This window comes from Festucalex cinctus, chromosome 7 (genome assembly GCF_051991245.1).
Source record: "Festucalex cinctus isolate MCC-2025b chromosome 7, RoL_Fcin_1.0, whole genome shotgun sequence".
Classification (NCBI taxonomy): Eukaryota; Metazoa; Chordata; class Actinopteri; order Syngnathiformes; family Syngnathidae; genus Festucalex; species Festucalex cinctus.
In genome coordinates, this window is record NC_135417.1 from 9,501,697 (window position 1) to 9,519,123 (window position 17,427).

Sequence of the window (17,427 nt, forward strand, 5' to 3'; positions counted from 1 at the left end):
CTGAAAAAACACTCTCCGAAGATGTAAAGTTGTGAGAATTCACACTGGTGAGGGGTTGAAGGGGAGTTGCGAGTTCCATGACAGCGAGTGGAAATGAAGGCGGCTATTTATAAAAAAAATGTGGCAGACAAGATGCAAGGGAACAAAACGGAATTATTGTTGTTCTCGCCACTTGAGCTGAGCAGCTAATTGCTTCCATGAGAGACGGGCCAGCAGGCGGTTTATTAGCAGGGTGACTTGTGATGGTAACACAATTGAGTGCTGCAGCCAAAAATCGACTGCAGCGGACCATCGCAAACAAATTCAAGCCGGCGAGTCTTCGACACCAACACGATGAAGTGCCGAAACGTCGATCGACGCGCTGCGGCAGAAAAGCTGCAACCATGTTTCCGATTTTGAGGCTCCACATATGCTTATACTAGGGACTGATGTTGATTCCGATATTTGCTAACCGATTATTCAGACGATTTGGGTACCATTAGTTATACAATTCTTCGTCCTTTAGATACAACGTTTCGTCAACCTAAGAACGTAATTGCCCAAGTCTTTAAACTTACTAATGCAAAATAAATAAATAAATTGCTTGATATATGACTGAAGTGCTCCCGTCTGTTTTACTGGATTTTGACTGATTTTTGCAAGGCCCACAGAATATTGTGTTCTTTTGGAATAAAAACATGGAACTTACCAAAAGAAAGATTAAAGTCTCTTCTTTCATCAGGAAAAAAAAAAAAAAAAAAAAGTAAATTTCTATCTGTTTCCGTTTTGCAGCAGAATATAGCTAAGTTTCATCATTATTCACAAATCTGTTTAGAATTGTGGGGAAACAGGTTGTTTTCAACAAGACCCTGGTTGATCTCTTATACTCTGCTGCCACCTGCTGGCCGTTTTTGTAATTACTAACATTTTTTTTTCCACCCGTTCTCTGCAGTTAAGAGGCTGCATCCTGGTATTGGGGGGTGGGGTGGGGGGCATCAGAAGTGCACAAAATAATCAATGAAAATAAATAAAACAGTTTGTTTGGCAATATGTTTAGCGCTGGCTAATTAATAATAATAATAAAAACAAAATAGCCAAAAATGATCATTTTCCCCCGATACCGATCAGCTGAAAATGATGCGATCGGGACATCCCTAATATACTGCATCAAATACAGTTGTGGGAAAAACAAAAACAAAAAAAAATCAATTCTCATGCACGCAATATTCTTTTATTATGATTTCCTTGTATTGCCTTCTACCACATTTCTCCTCACTTTCACACCCTTCTGTGGTGCCATCAGAAAGAAAAAACAACAACAACAAAAACAAAAAAAAACACTGAAGCCCCACTGAGCAGGATTTTCTCGAGATTTATTGACGAGCTTTCACCCGACTTCAGACACGTTCCATATTGTGAGGGAAGCGCAAAACAGGAGAAATAAGAACAAATGGCCTTTGAATGAAGCCTCGGCGGCGGCGTCTACGGGGACACGCCCTAATTAACGGCTTGACCTCCTAATGGCAGCCCCCCACCCCCCCCCACCCCCCTTCTGTGAGTTAACATTTAGCGGCGACACCCTCCGGAGATGTGCGTGTATTAAAAGACGTGACATTAATGAGAGCTCATCAGGATACGTGCAACGTTTTTTTTTTATTATTATTATTATTTCCAAACAATTTACACTCAAAACTTTCGATGCAACTTAGCAGGGGAGGGGGTGGGCATGACAAAAGGGAGTCGGAGCAATGATGAGAGAAGCTCCTGCTCATGGGCCAAGGCAACTAAATTAGCTGTCCAGTTTTGTTCACTCTCGTAAAACAAAACAAAAAACAAAAAAAACGGCAGGAAAGAGGACGATGCTGCAATGGCCGCAAAATCCGTCAAGGTAAGATTAAGGTGACTAAACAAAAAAAAAACAATGTTCCTGTGAAGCTTCCCATCAGAGGGGCGTGGCCACCCAACGGCCATCACTTTGTCTGAACGCTTCCGTTTTGTTTTTGTTTGTTTTTTTGTCCCACCAACGAGTCCCGTGAGAGTGCGGATCAGTGGTGCCGTTTGTCACGTCTTCAGTTGGACTTGGACCAGATCTTGCCGCTGCCTCGCAGCCTGGCGAGTAGAGAATGTCGTCATTGGTTATTTGGATGGGTTTTCTTTTTTTCCTTTCAAAATAAGAGTGAGGGTAGGGGGGGATTGTTAACCCTTTGTTACGCTCATTTTGCCTTCAAGCTCATGCAGCAATTCGACATATGGATAACAGACGTTTTCATTCAGGGTTTTTGCATGTATCAGGAAAACTAATTTCATTTTTAATGCAACTTAAAGTTAATTGTACATGTCAGATTCATACGCGCACGTTTCCTGAGTTAACTCGCGATTAATCAGAAATTAATCACACATTTTATATCCGTATTAAATTAAATATACAACTAAATATTTTTTAAAGGGATACTTATTCAGCAGTGAACAGAAATAATTAGATAACTTCATTATTTTTCATGTACAATGAATACCTTTAAAAAGTAATTTTTCTACTTGCTGTCGACTGGTGATGACATCACCTGTGCTGAGGAAGTAGGTAACGGCCAATCATGGCTCGCCTGTTTTCTGGGTTTGGTCACTTATCTACTTCCTTAGCACCGGTGATGTCATCATCAGTCGACAGCAAGTAGAAAAATTACCACATTAATTATAGAAAAAAAACTTTTTACTGCTGAAAATGCCTCAATGAGTCAAGTTTTTCATACTCTTGTGAATCAATATAAAAAGTCTGATGACCAAATACAATGTGGTTTGTATGTTTTCGTTCATTGATACAATTATTTTATAGTAAGCTATTTCTAAAGTTATTTTAAGTTAAAAAGATATACGTAAACATTTCATAGAAGTGTGAAACATTTGAGTCATAGATTTGAATTTCCCGGCCACTAAGTGGCATTAGTGTTTCATGTTGGACATTGGTGACATTTAACAGTACATTTTTCTTTTAAAAAGTCAAGAGCAACTAGTCATCAGTCCCGACAAATACATATATTTTTATGACATTTATTATTGTGTTAATAGTCACTCCTATGCACAACACTGGATGTAAAATAAAAGTATGAACAACAATGTTTTTTAACATAAGCTGTATTTAAATTGTTAATGCCCCTGGACATTTTATTTAATGCTTTTTAATGACCGCAGCATTCGAAGAATGGCTGTCATCACTCGTTTTAAAATCCGGGATTGAGGTTAAGCTATCATTAATTTGGATTTCAAAACATTGAGCGCATCTTCATTCCGCCCGACCGACAAGATGGCGGTCGTCTAACCCTAAATAAATGAATGGCGACTTCTGGAACGAGACGGACGGCGGCGACTGCCCGGAACAGGCGGCGGGCTGGACGCGGTGACGTTTTACAATCGGGGGACAGATGTGCAATTGGGAGCCGGTAATGGAGGCAGAGCAGAACAACCCTGACAGCCACTTACAGCAGCAGCTGGCTTTTTAGTGTTGATTGAAAAAAATGCACCCACGGCGGCTCCCCGCTGAATTAACTTTGCTCTCTGCGAGAACATTGGACTAATGGCTTTCATTTAATGTTGAAGGAGACACTTAAGCCGTGTTGTCGTTATTACTCGCCAAATGCATATTTATAACGCACACTTTCCAAAGCGCAAAGTGCACCGTAGGAAAAATGAAGATGAAACAATTATATATGCAAAAATAAAAATTCCATGTGATGCTTTTTATGCCAATGTATTGACTTTGAAAGATTTCAGGGAAAAACAAACAAAAGTAAAAAAAAAAAAAAAAAGAGAGAAATGCAACAACATCGTACTCACCCTTTCACCTTAGAACTTTTTTTTCCCGGCTGTCGCGGTTCCTGAGAGGAGGCGGGGTCCCGCGGTTCGGCCAGCTGGTCGGCGTCCTGATTGGAGGCCGCACCGGCAGGGGCGGGACCTGATGACGGCGAGGCGGCGCTGGCCTTCAGGGTTTTCTGTAGGTTTGACACCTGAGGAAGAACCACAGACGATTGGGTCACGAGTTCTCAGTTTAACCCCCGAAATCTGTTTGGCCCTAAAATCCACAATCATTTGTGGCCCTTAAATGTCAGCGTTTGTGGCTTGAAATGCAAAACGCACAGGAGTTTGGAATAATTGTGGCATGAAAAAGTATGATGTACACTAGTTTCAAACCAAACATGGTGAAGCACCGTTTAGCCGTTATGGTGCACATAAATGGACTGATTAAAAACTATGGGGTTTTTTTCCCTCATACCTTTAAGGTCATTCTGTCACTTTACAGTTTTTACTAGTCTACTTTTTATTTTTTGACATTTAAATGAAATTTGAATCTTTATGTTGTAAATTTGCATTTAAATAGTGGAAAGTTATTTTGGTAATTTTAGTAATCTACCTTTGTTTTCTCTTTGCTTTTACCTTTGACTGTCTTCACTTCTTTTGTTTATGCTTTTAAATGTACTTTTATTTATGTGAAGCAGTTTCAGTTGCCTTGTTTATGAAATGTGCTATATCAATAAAGGTGCCTTGCCCAAAATAACAATAGTTTGTGGCCTAAAATGCAAAATGAATATTATTTTTTGGCTTAAGATGCAACATTCTACAATAGTTTGTGGCCTAAAATGTAAAATGTATCGATTTTAAGCCTGAATTACAAAATGGACATCAGTTTAAAATGTTAACTTTGCAATAGCATGTGACCTAAAATGTGGACTTCACAATAGTTTTTGTGGCCTAAAATTTTCAATGTAGATTTTAACTAAAAAAAAATGCACATTTGCATGAGACGTAAAAGGCCAAATGCACAGTTGTATAGAGTGCAGCATAAAATGTAAAATACATAGTAGTTGGTAGGCTAAAATACAAAATGGACAGTAGTTTATGGCAAAAATATCAATTTCATAATCACCTGTGGCCTAAAATGTCAACTTAATTTGTGCAGCCTAAAATTCTAAATGTACATTTGTTGTTGTTCTTTCTGTAAAATGTATTTTGTAGCTTCAAATGTAAAACGTAGCTTCGTATGAGACCTACAATATTAAAATTCTACTGTTTATGGCTGAAAATATAAAATGAGGACTAGTTTGTGGCTGAAAAGGCAAACTGCGCACCAGTTTTTGGTCGTTAGTGGTCACAGTGACCTTTCATCACGTCAGTTTATAGCGTATAAGGCGGTTAAGTAATGTCATGGCGCTGCTCTTGAGAGATGACTTTCATAAGGGAGCGATGGTAGACCAGCAAACCTAACTGTAAGCTTTGCAGCCAGGGGTAATGATGAAAAAAAAAAAAAACACAATCCAGTTGGGATTTTCATTCTTAAATATCGCAAGTGGCCTGCGGCGTTAAAGGGAAGGCTGCTGAACAAGTCGCATTGATGAAAAGTCCTCAAGGCGCCAACACTGACCTCTGTTTCCACTTGAACTTTGACTTTCAGTTGGCTCTCGCGGTATTGATTAGCTCGGGAGACTTGCTCTTCGATGCCGCACAGCACCGCCTCGCAGCCCGTGCACCTACGAGGAGAAGGGGGGAGCGGCTTTATGGCGGCGCGTACGCGCGCGTGCGCCGCGAGGAGGCTCGTTACTGACCACTCCTGCAGCGTGTTGACGATGTTGGGCAGCTCGTTGGGGCCCAGGTCACGGCCCACGCTGCAGTCCACCTCCACCTGCTGGTTGCGCTGGTCCAATTTACCCTGGATGATGTCGCAGTACACCGCCTCGATCAGCAGGTCCTCCAGCTCGCGCACATTCTTCAGCTCCAGCTGCTGCAGGAGCAGCGAGTACGGCAGGCACTGGGGGGGGACAAAACGCGGCGCGTCACAACCCCGGCTGCGGGAACTTTTGTGGGCAACTGGCACATTTGCGTAAATGTCGGCGGCAAAGGAGGGAGACGGGAGCAATTAGAGAGTTCGGGCTCGTGACGTTTAATTGCAGCAAAACACGGGGAAGGAGAGAACCGCAGCGGGACGTCAGATGGAATGTAATTAAGCATTATCACACTCGGGGTCGTCAAGTACTGTACATCATCACGGCTGTGATTCAATTGTACGCTGGAGGCGAAACTGTTTATGAGTTTAAAGTAAGAGAAGAGGTAAGAGAAAAAAACAAATTGTGATTTGTTAATCTAATCAGTCATTCGGCTCCGAAAGCCAATAGCCCATACACGCCCGCGAAAGCTGTTCATGTGTCAGGGGGCGGCCATCTTGCTCCTCCCACCTCGCGAGCAGACTACTGCATAAACTATACGGTATACGTACAGATGGGATATATACAGCTCGTAGACAGTTAGCATAAGGCCGGTTTTATACCGGGGTGGTCACTATTTCAGCAAGTTTAAAAATATAAAATAAAAATTGAAAAAATATTTAAAAGGAATACATCTGTTAAAAAAAAGTCAGGTTGATTTCCATTTGTGCAGTTCTAGCACCCTCTAGTGGCTACTTATTAGTGTAACTTAATTTTCATTAGGGATGTTTTGGCCTTCCATGTTTAAAGTCTATGCTAATTGTCAGATGAAGGGGAACCTAATTTGCTTGTGAAGCGATCAATGTGTGCTTGCATTACCAAGTAAGTGCCACAATATTGTTATTAGAGATTGTAGGTGGTTTATATGCATTGCTGTTATGTACAAAAGCACATTATGTATTAGTATGGGCTCTTTTTTTTTTTTACAATAGTGATCTTTTTTAAATATCGCCAACCTCCCAACAATATTGTGATAATTATCATATCGTGGACTTCATATCGTGATAATATCGTATCGTGATGTTTGGATATCGTTACATCCCTACTGAATACTGTCTCAAATGTTCTCCAATTTCAATACTGTAAATGTATAAGATCGTATGCCGAGAAACGTTTCAATATGGCGGCCTCGCAACTTCAAAAGTCTTGGGCTATCGGCTGTCCAGTCATATATTCAGATCAGTGCGTTCCCCGCAGAGCAAGCAGTTAGCGTGACATGCTAACTAGCGAAAGCGTCAAGTGTCAACAACAAACGAATGAAGCCTGTTTTTCCGTTTAACAGACATTTGAAAGCTAAATTTCACTATTGCCGAATTAACATCATGATTGATCCTGGACACCCACTTTACTTGCATTAAAGCACAGAAACAAAATATGCACAAAGAAAGACAGGTGCAAATTGGACATGCTGCAAAAAAAATAAAATAAAAAAAATCAAGCTGATGGGTTGAAAATAACCTACAGGAGCACGCGTGTGATTATAACGAGACAATCCAGCTCGTCTGCGGGGTGAGCACACCGCCAGACGGACCGCCGGACGGACGGACGACGGCGGCTACCTTGAGGTTGGAGGCCAAGCTGATGATGGACAGATGGCGAAGTTTGTTCCTCTGGGCGGGCGTCAGCTCTGGCAGGGACGCCGCTCGCTCTAAAAAAAGTGCACGGAAACAAAAGAATGACAATTGGTCACAAAATTAGGTACACAGTAATCACATGTTCTTTTATTTATTTGTAGACTGTAGTTGGCGGTACTGTATAACTAACATACTAAGAGACAGTTTGTAATATTCTGCCTCCTAAAAATAGACACCAATTAATTTACTGGTGGACTTGAAGAAATCTATTTTTTCCCCCCCTTACTGGTGTTCGAAAAATAAAATATGCGGCGCCACTAGGAAACTAAAATGAGATAATCTCAGCCGGTCGATTAATTTATCTAATTGATACACATTCGTAATCATAATGTATAATAAATTGCCCCCAAATATACATTTCACATAAGGTCAATGTTAGCGATGTATAGTAACAGACCGGAAAATTCATCTGCTTTTTGTTTGCCAGTATGCCAAGAGCTATTTTTTTTTTAATATAAAATGTGCAGTTGGCTCAATATAGTTTGAGAAACACCAGATTAGACTACTATTACACTGTGAAAACATGAAAAAAAAAAAAAAGAAGTTACGATTCTTCGTATCCTCTGCAGTTGAGTAAATAACAGCCTGCAGACCGCATACAGTAATTAAAATGAAGATTAATTGACTAATTACTTCAAGCCTCAAACAATAGACACAGAAGAGCCATGATGTCATGTTAGTGTCTTTTTTTTTTTTTTTTTTTGTGTGTGTATCTTGTTTTGACAGCGCCAGTAACAAGTCCGTGAGAGGGAGTGCGCCAATTTGTTTGTGAAGCACCTGCCCGCGGCACCGTGCGAGACCCATGTTTATTTAATAGCGCCGAGTCGAGGCGCTTTGCCTGGCAGCAACAAAATATGCAGCTTGTAATAAAAAGAGTTAGCTGCAAGGGACGCGCGCACACGTATATTCTAACTGCTTCATTCGCATGCCGCCGTACCTTTGTAGTCGCAGTAGGTTCCGAAGGCGAAGAGATTGAGGAGCTGGTACATCGGGGCGTGGGGGCCGTTCTCCAGCTGGCCAAACAGAAAATTATAATAAAAAAAAAAAAAAAAAGAAAAAAAAAAAGAAAAAAAAAGAAAAAAAAAGAAAAAAAAAAAGAAAAAAAAAGAAAAAAAGAGAGAGATCAAGTGATGTTAGGAATGAGAGGAGGAACAGGGACTGAGCACTGACAGAAATTCCCAATCGGAGTATTTGCAATTAGAAAATTCTCCTGTTTCTGTTTATTTATTTTTTTTAAACACATGTCCTGTCATTTGCTGAAAAACTCACCTATTCAAAGCCCTGTCTAAATAAAATATAGCTTTGGTGCCATCTTGGTGCGAGACGTGAGAGGAGGAGCTTCATTTAGTCAGGACAAAAGTAGTGCTTTGCCACCATCTTGTGACATCTTAAGTAAACTGAATTTTTTTTTGAAGGGGTTTAGGGGGGACGTTAATTACTAGGGATGTAACGATATCCAAACATCACGATATGAAGGTCACGATACGATAATTATCACGATAATGTGGGGAGGTTGGTGATACAAAAGAAGGTCAAAATGAGCTCATCCAACAAAAAAAGATAAAAAACACACACACAAACACACAATATTGTGTTTTTGTACATTACAACAATGAAAAATATAAAAACTATTATAAATATTATATATAAAAATATATAAATATAATATATATATTGAGGCAGTAGTACAAGAATTACAATAAATGGATACATTTTTTATTAATAATAAAATTAACACATTAATTAATTAATAAAATAATAAATTCATAAATACAATAAATTGAGTTCCTCCACATATTGACTCTGTTCACAAGTATATTATGTTCCCCTTCATCTGACCATTATTTTAAACATAGAAGGGCCAAGACATGCCTTGTGAAAATTAAACTGCACTAAAAAACTCGCCACCAGAGGGTGCTACAACTGCACAAGTGGAAAGCAACCTGACAGATGTGCTGCTTTTAATATTGTGACATTACGACGACAATATTGTGGCAGTTTTAATGTCACAATATCACGATATTGCCGTTATCGTTACATCCCTAATAACTACTGAAAATTTTATTTACAGTTTTTTTATGCTTACAGTTGCCACAAGATGGCGCCAAAGCCCTGTGCTTTATCTGAACTTGGTACCACGTTATTGTGCCGAAGTGAGGGGAGGAGCTTCTATTAGACAATCCAAAGTTTGGTTGTACAGAAAAGTAGTGCTTTGGCACCATCTGTAGGCAATTTGGAAACATTTATGGAGTGGTGTCAATTACCTGCAGTACTGTAAGTAATTTCATGTTAAACGTTATCTGCTTGGTAGTGATTAGTATGCCTGCCTTTGTACTTTTTAATATCCTGAATGATTACTTTGCCTTTATTAAAAATCACTGACGGCAGAAAGTAATGTGGCCCAGTTGTCCTTGACAGTGACGAAGGAGGAGCAGCTCTTCAGTGCGCATGTGACTAATCGCATCCATGCTCAGCGCTGGATTGACCAATCAGAGACAAGGACGCTGTGCTTTTTTTTTTTTTTTTGCACTATTGTTCATTTTGCTGCTTAAAAAAAAAAAAAAAAAAAAAAAAAGACGTTTTGTTTCTTTTCATTAATCCCTACAATTGACGCAATCTAGGGCATTTAGAAGATAGAACAGAAATAACCGGGAATGAGCCGAGATGGGATTTGGAATACATTCGGCTGAAAGTAAACAAGCGTATTAGCAAATTAGCCGCTCCAGCGCGCAAGATGAATATGCATATTAGCACAAAGTGACTGCGCGGGCCCCGACAGCGTTTAACTTTGCAAATATTAGCGAGTGAGCCACTTGGCGTTCGTCATGCACGCTTCACTAGGTACACCTACACCATCTAATGAGATTCAGCACAAGCGCTGGATTAGAAATTGTCTTAAAAAAAATTTAAAAAAAAAGATAATTTTAATTGGGTGCCATGTGGATCAGTAGCAGCATAATATTGCGCAGCTTTGACTGACACTGTTGTCAATTTAACAACCATTGCCTTTTTTTTTTGTAATGTGGTTTTAATTAAGAAAAACAGCACTGTATAGTAAAAACATAAAAGAAAATTACTAAATTACTGGTTTAATAATGTATTTGTAGCGTCTTTGTTTTTTGTTTTTTAATCAATCATTTGTTTTCTGACAATGTTCAAAATAGTGTTAATTTCGTCAATGAAAACTAAACAAAAAATATTTTTGTCAAAACACCGGACAAAAACTAGACTAGACTAAAACCCTCATTAATGCTCCCGATAGATTATCGATACGTCTACGCAAGCATCGTGACATTTGCAGTTAATATTCAAGCACAAAAATGGCTCCATTGTTCATGAATTATTGAGCAATTACTTGACGGGCCACTAGGGGGAGCACCTCATAAGAGCGGCAGGGAAATGGATGGAAGTCTTCAAGCGAAGAAGTCTCATGAGTGTATTTTTTTATTAATATTTTTTATTATTATTTATTATTATTATTATTATTATGTTATTATTATTATTATTAATTATTATTTATTATTATATTTATGCATTTTATTATTATTATTATTATTATTTATATTATTTATATTATTTATATTATGTATGCATTTTATTATTAGATATTGTTATTATTTTTATTAGTTTTATCGTAAGATTATCGTGGATTTATTACCTGAGCAATATATCGCTAATTGTGGTATCGTCATATCATGAGATAATCGTTATCGTATCGTATCGTGAGGTACCCAGAGGTTCCCACCCCTACTAGCAAGTGCAACATGCACAAACACATGGGACAGAAAGGAGGTGTAGTCACGGTGAAAGATTTATCAAAAAATAAATAAAAAAAATTGGGGGCAGGCTTTTCTTAAACCCCATTTCATATCGGGTCCAAACGCACATGAGCGGAGCAGTTACCTCTCTGACGTTGGGCAGCTCCAGGATGTCGGAGAAGACGTAGAGGCCGGGCGTCTCCAGCAGAGAGCCGACGGCCTGGGCCAGCGCCGAGCCGGACAGAGACAGGAGCTGCTCCACCTCCATCTGCACAACGACAGACGCAGACGGGGCCGCTTAATCGCGCGCGACAGCTGCGATGCATTCCAAGGAATATCAGCGTTGTAATCGCTGCCCCAAACGTGTTAAGACGCTCAACATCACAGAACAGACTTTCAGGGACTCCCTTCGCTCGTGAGTGGGAGTACAACTGCGTGCGGGCATCCTTCACGTGCCCTTCAAAAGCTGCTCCAGCCTCAAAAGCGCAATAAGTGGGAAGCGAGTGTTGCCAAAGTAGCGATTAGGCGGGTAATGGCTGCTCTACATGCTACTTTTGAAAATAAAAGTAAGAAAAAGGCAACAAATACACGCAACTTTGGCACACATATTCAGACCGTTTCACTTGCATTTCCTATCTCTGCTACGGGCAAAACTAGTTAAAACCAGTTAAGACAGTGGAGTCACACACAGGAAACACCAAAACAAAGTTTAGGCTGTGTCATTCCCGGTGTGACTGTGGCTAACAGAGTCGACAGTAGGGATGTAACGATAAGGGCAATATCGTGATATCGTGATATTAAAACTGCCACAATATCGTCGTCGTCATGTTCACAATATTTGAAAGGAACACATCTGTTCAAAAAGTCAGGTTGATTTCCAATTGTGCAGTTCTAGCACCCTCTAGTAGTTAATTTATTAGCGCAATTTAATTTTTATTAGGGATGTTTTGGCCTTCCATGTTTAATATCTATGCTAATTGTCAGATGAAGGGAACCTAATTTGCTTGTGAAGCGATCAATGTGTGCTTGCATTAGCAAGTAAGTGCCTCAATATTGTTATTCGAGACTGTAGGTGGTTTATATGTATTGCGGTTATGTACAAAAGCACAATATTTTGCTTTTTTTTTTTTAGTATGAGCTCTTTTTTACAATATTGTGATCTTTTTTAAAGGGGCTGTCTGCCGGATTCAGTCAGGAAAATGCACTTTTTAAATACAGGATGTACACACTTTAACTTTCTCTCAGTCCACACATCTGTGTTTTTGTTCATCTTTTGTGGTAATTTCTCCCTAAACCCCCACCTCCCCAGCCTGTGTTCTGCCATTTTGTGTTTGTTTTGTAAACAGCGGGACGTTTCAGTGGAAAGACAAGTGTTTACAACCCTCCAGCCAATCGCAGAGCGGCGTGTCGCAAGCGGGGCCGGGCGAATGTGTCAGCTGCGTGACGTCACTCCCGCGGCAATTTGAAAGCACGCACGGTTTTTGTTTTGTTTTCTTCACTCACTCATTCACACACGTAAGCTTCTGTGAGTGAAAAGCCTGTTAAAGATAAATAACTAACGAATAGAAGGGGAAAAAAAACAGGGATGAAGGTTTGTTTCAACTTGTCAAACTAAAAGTGAGAGAAGAAAGTGGCATCATGCGCTATTGACTTGGATCAGCTATTTTCGGAGCTTCCTCCCAGAGAGCACTTGGTGGCCCACTTGGGACATCTTTTCGTCTAGCGATACACGATACAATTATTCAGCTTGCGTCAGACCACTTTCACCACTGCGGGCTACGTCTTAAAATTAATGCCACAGAGAGATGTTTTTTTGGGGAAAAAAAAAAAAACACGGACTGGTTCTTCTTCATCTTGTGCTGACACTTATTAAAAGCAATGTGCATGTTATCATGTAATACGGAGCGGTGCGTTTATTCACCAGCTCACGCGCACAACTGGCGCCCCTCACCGGAGTACCGCCACTTTAAGGAAACATATTTCAATCGAGCGCGTTGGACAAATGAGTTGGCAAGCGTCGTAGCCAAAACAACCTATGCAGGATCTCGGCATCTATTTCATGCTTAAAAAAAATTAACATATTAAATCATGCTTAATGAATGAAGGTGGATTCTAAAGGAGGCGGACACTGTCTGGCAGCGGTCCGGATACACAAAAAAACACATTAAGGTACTTTAGAGATCAGCTGTAACCTGAACACTGAAGACTTATACTTCAGTCATTACATAATTGCCTTTTCTAGATTATAATTTTTTTGGTTATGGCGGATTTCAGTGACTTCTGAAGTGCCCATTGTATGTTTGTGCTTCTTCGTCTTATTTTTTTATTTATTTTTTTTATTCCACAAAGATGGCGACCACTTGTTCTGTTTCTACATAAATGACAGCGATTGGCTGGCAACCAGTCCAGGGTGTACCCCGCCTACTGCTCAGAGCCAGCTGAGATAGGCTCCAGCACCCCCCGCGGCCCTTGTGAGGAATAAGCGGTCAAGAAAACGGATGGACTCCAGAAATCAGTGAACAAGTATTATTGATCAAATCAGAGCATTTGGACAATTTTACATTAAAAAAAAAAAGGCTCCAAATGATTATTCGATTATTAAAATAATTGTCGATTAATTTGATAATTGATTATGTGTCGATTCATCAATTAATTTTGCCAGCTCTAAAATAGACAATCAATTACAACTGTTTTTCCAAGGAAGCACGTTAAGGGCTGCACGATATCGGAAAAACATGCGATATGCAATATAGTTGTTGAATATTGCGATAGATATTATTGCGATATTTAACATGTACTCAAATAAATAAATAAAAAATTCATGTGGTAAAATAAGCAAGTTCAATGTGTTCCTAGTTTATTAATTGCAATTAGCCTAGATGATCAACTATTGGATGATTTAAGTTTGCGTCTGATTGGTCAATTTCAGGCAAAAGCAAAATATTCCAAATGAAAATTATTGCATGTCTTTGCGATATGCATATTGCATGGGCCAATATTCCGATATCAATATTTTTTAGATATATTACCCAGCCCTACAAGGTTGATAAAATGAATGAGATGTCAGGTAGAACAAAAATGTGAATGCATTACAAATAAAAAACAGTGACACATGCTCTGCTCATAAAACAAAAACAAAAAATCTTTATGAATCTGGGCGAGTCCCACTATTGGGTACCTAACGTAATTTGGGGAGTGATTCAACAGGCGGGCAAACAAGTTGAAGCGTTTAGCAGCTTGTTAGTGACATCTTGAAGGCTAGATTGTACAAACAATGTGTTGCTAGCCCCATCTGGGGCAAATTTTTTGTGTTTTTTTTGTGACAATGTTTAATTGAGTTCAGCAGCAGATGGCATCCTAATAACCGAGAACTCAAAAGACGAAACGCGAGTCTGCGAGCCAACAGCTGACAGTCGGGTCAGTGGAGGACATCATCAAGTAATGAAGTGTGCTCATCACAAAGTCTGTTTGGGCTTTATTTGACAAGTTTGACAGGCGAGTAACAACAAGAAAGAAAAGAATTCTGCACCAGACATTAAATAATGAATCTTAGACTCGTCCCAACACTAGCTGGCATATCAGCCATGCTGTTTTTACTTTACTGTTATTTGATTTATTAGAAGTGTTTGGACCAAATAATAAAGAAAGAAAAAAAAAGGTTACAGTCCAGTTGGTTTGGATTTCTGCAACTTTCTAACACTGGAACTCACCCGACCTGCACTCAATTTAATAAAAACAAAAAACGAGTCCTGCAGCTAATAAGAAGTGATGACTCTGAAGATCAGCGCCAGCCATTTTTACTACTTGAGTTTTACGGAAATTAAACGCTGCCTCTAAAGCGCTTATAATGTAATGACTTTTGTAGCCTTTTTTTTCCGCAGATGTAAACAAGAATTGGCCATTCGGCTGATGAGCCGGAGTTTGAAGAATATGCCCGCCTCTGATCCTTATTACGAGTAAGATAAACGAGCATCCAGATTACGGTTAACGCTCGCCTATTTGCAGAGACGCCATTCACAAACTCACATAAAAGTGGGAACATAAACTACTCCTGAAAACATGTTTTGCACCGATCTGTGTATTTTTGATGACAGCCAAATAAATGTCGTGCTCCTTATAAGTTGTCATCATATTAGCAAAGGAGCAGCTAGCGTTGGCCACCAGTTGATAGCAAACATGATGGAAAATTGATGGAAGATTGCGCCTTGAGGTCCAGTAGGTGAAAAAGCAACCCTATATGAATTCTAGACAAATATTGAAATCTCATATTGGGTTTTATTTTTTTTCCCCCTTTGTTTTCTTATAACAAACTTGATGTATGAAACATTCATAAAAAAATGATTGAACAATATTTGTACATATGATGACTAAATTTGAATCCATCGCTCCTCGAGAATGTCTCAGCCAACACAGTTCAGTGACAGAAAGCAAGTTGCAATGTAAATGTCAAAATTAAACCGATTAGTCAACATGTAATCCATTATCAAATGAATTGTCACCTATTTTAATAATCGAGTCATCCTTTAGAGCCATTTTTTTTTTAATTATTTTAAATTGTAGAAATGTTCTGATTGCAGCATCTCAACAGTAATTATTCACCGATTTCTGTAGTCCTCCATGAAAGAAGACTGATTATCTTCTGTGCTTAATCAAATTACAAGTTAGACATTTGCAAACATCTGTTTTTACTTTGGAAACGAACCGGTAGCATACCCCCTATTTTAATTACTATACTAAAAACTAAATGGAATGATAAAAGCGTCACTTTGAAATGTCTACCTCGTTGTTAATAGTCTCAATTAAGCCATGTGGAACATACTAAATGGCGGATGATTATTATTATTATTTTTTTAAACAATGTTTTATAATAAAACTTTTATTAAATTGATGTGCTTAACACCAGTAAACGAGATACCCGATTTAAGCGTGCTCTAAACAGTTTCTTTCAGTAAATTTTAAATAAAGCTATTAGAAAAACAACGCCAAGTTTGATGTTTAGTGCCACAATATTTATTAGATTATCACTCGATACTGTGGACATACATTACGTTGCACTTTCAGTTAAAAACAAACATTCTCTATCGTCAGCCATTGTTTTACATTCACTAAGGACGGTAAACGAAGCGACACCGCACAAAAAAAAGAAGGAAAAAAAAGAAGATAATTTATCGACTCGTGACTCTTGTTTTGTTATCTGCGCTACTAAAAGCTCGGCATGTCCAGCTAGCACGTTAGCATCACCAACGCTCAAGTAACATTAGGCCACGGTTCACTGTAAGCCTTTACACAGACGGGAATTAACACAAGGACCGTCATAAGTGATTTAAAAAGTCTGGGGACGCATACAAGTCGCCATAAAATTATTCCAAATTACAACAAATGTGAGTAAATATTACCTTGTTGTGTTGATATCAGGCGGATTAGTCTTCCCGGTCGGTCGTTCACTTCCGCTCAGATCACGTACGACAACAATACAACGTGCGCTTTGATTGGACAATCGCGGGGAACTGGGCGTGGTTTGCTGCTGCAGTACGTCACCGGACTGAAGGAGCGAGAAAAGCAGCGCGACATCCAGAGGCCATTCAACGTCATAACAATAAAGTTGAAAAAGAGTCTCACATACACCCCCGACCCCACATCTGAAATATATTTTACGCCTGAGGGGGGAAAAAGGGAGGCAATACAAAGCAACGGGTACTAATTACATACTATTTCACTCTAAATTAGGAGGTGCCTTGAGGCCAAATAAATACAGTAATACTGTGACCTTGGCTTTAGCTTTCGAGATGCTCGTCTGCAGACGACGTGAAGTCCCCGAGCCAATTAAATGTGGTAGCTTGAACACCTGCGCCAGTCAGCGGGGTTCCACAAACACATAAAAGTCACAAAAGTATTTTTTGGGGGGAAGTAGGACAGCTGCACCTTCTCCCTCATGCATGTGACACTTTACAAACATGTTGGGTGAGATGACTGCCAGCTCTCCATTTTTCTACTCGACATGTGGTATTTCCCATAATTACGATACCACATGAAGGCAGCATGAATATTGTACAACTTACACTTTTAAAATATTCAAAAACGTATTGCTTTTCTTACTGTTGATTAATTCGAAGGGGGAAATTTTTCATTCAGAAAAGAAAGACACAAATCTGTGGGAGGAGTTGGAAAATGTTTGTGAATATCTACTGGATGCTGTACTAGCTGCTTCAATTTCACCGTGACGTCACACACATTTCCGGGTGGCAAAAATGGATAGCGCACCATGCTACATGCTACAAGCGCATTAGGTTGAAGATTTTGTCATTGTCG

The 17,427-nt window shown here is 39.4% G+C and overlaps 1 protein-coding gene across 2 annotated transcripts; it reads right to left on the reverse strand.

Annotated features, from left to right (window-relative positions):
- Positions 1 to 1,194: 1,194 nt before the first annotated feature.
- On the reverse strand, positions 1,195 to 16,662 carry cops7a (COP9 constitutive photomorphogenic homolog subunit 7A). Of its 2 annotated transcripts, none has more exons than XM_077527981.1 (8): positions 16,515 to 16,662; positions 11,264 to 11,386; positions 8,298 to 8,373; positions 7,286 to 7,374; positions 5,571 to 5,773; positions 5,390 to 5,495; positions 3,808 to 3,977; positions 1,195 to 2,088 (listed from the first exon to the last, which is right to left on the reverse strand). In XM_077527981.1, exons 2-8 carry the CDS (start codon positions 11,384 to 11,386, stop codon positions 2,049 to 2,051), a joined length of 807 nt encoding a protein of 268 aa, XP_077384107.1. In that variant the 5' UTR covers positions 16,515 to 16,662; the 3' UTR covers positions 1,195 to 2,048. The 2 variants fall into 2 exon arrangements, with proteins under 2 accessions (XP_077384107.1, XP_077384106.1); XM_077527980.1 differs by having other exon boundaries at positions 1,195 to 2,141.
- Between the last annotated feature and the right edge of the window lie 765 nt (positions 16,663 to 17,427).

Coding starts and splice junctions, on each gene's coding strand:
- cops7a (XM_077527980.1), bottom strand. CDS start 11,386: ATGGAGGTGGAGCAGCTCCTGTCTCTGTCCGGCTCGGCGCTGGCCCAG. Junction 8,374..11,263: donor AGCTGCCCAACGTCAGAGAG/GTAACTGCTCCG, acceptor CTGTTTGGCCAG/CTGGAGAACGGCCCCCACGC. Junction 5,496..5,570: donor GTCAACACGCTGCAGGAGTG/GTCAGTAACGAG, acceptor TTCTCCTCGTAG/GTGCACGGGCTGCGAGGCGG.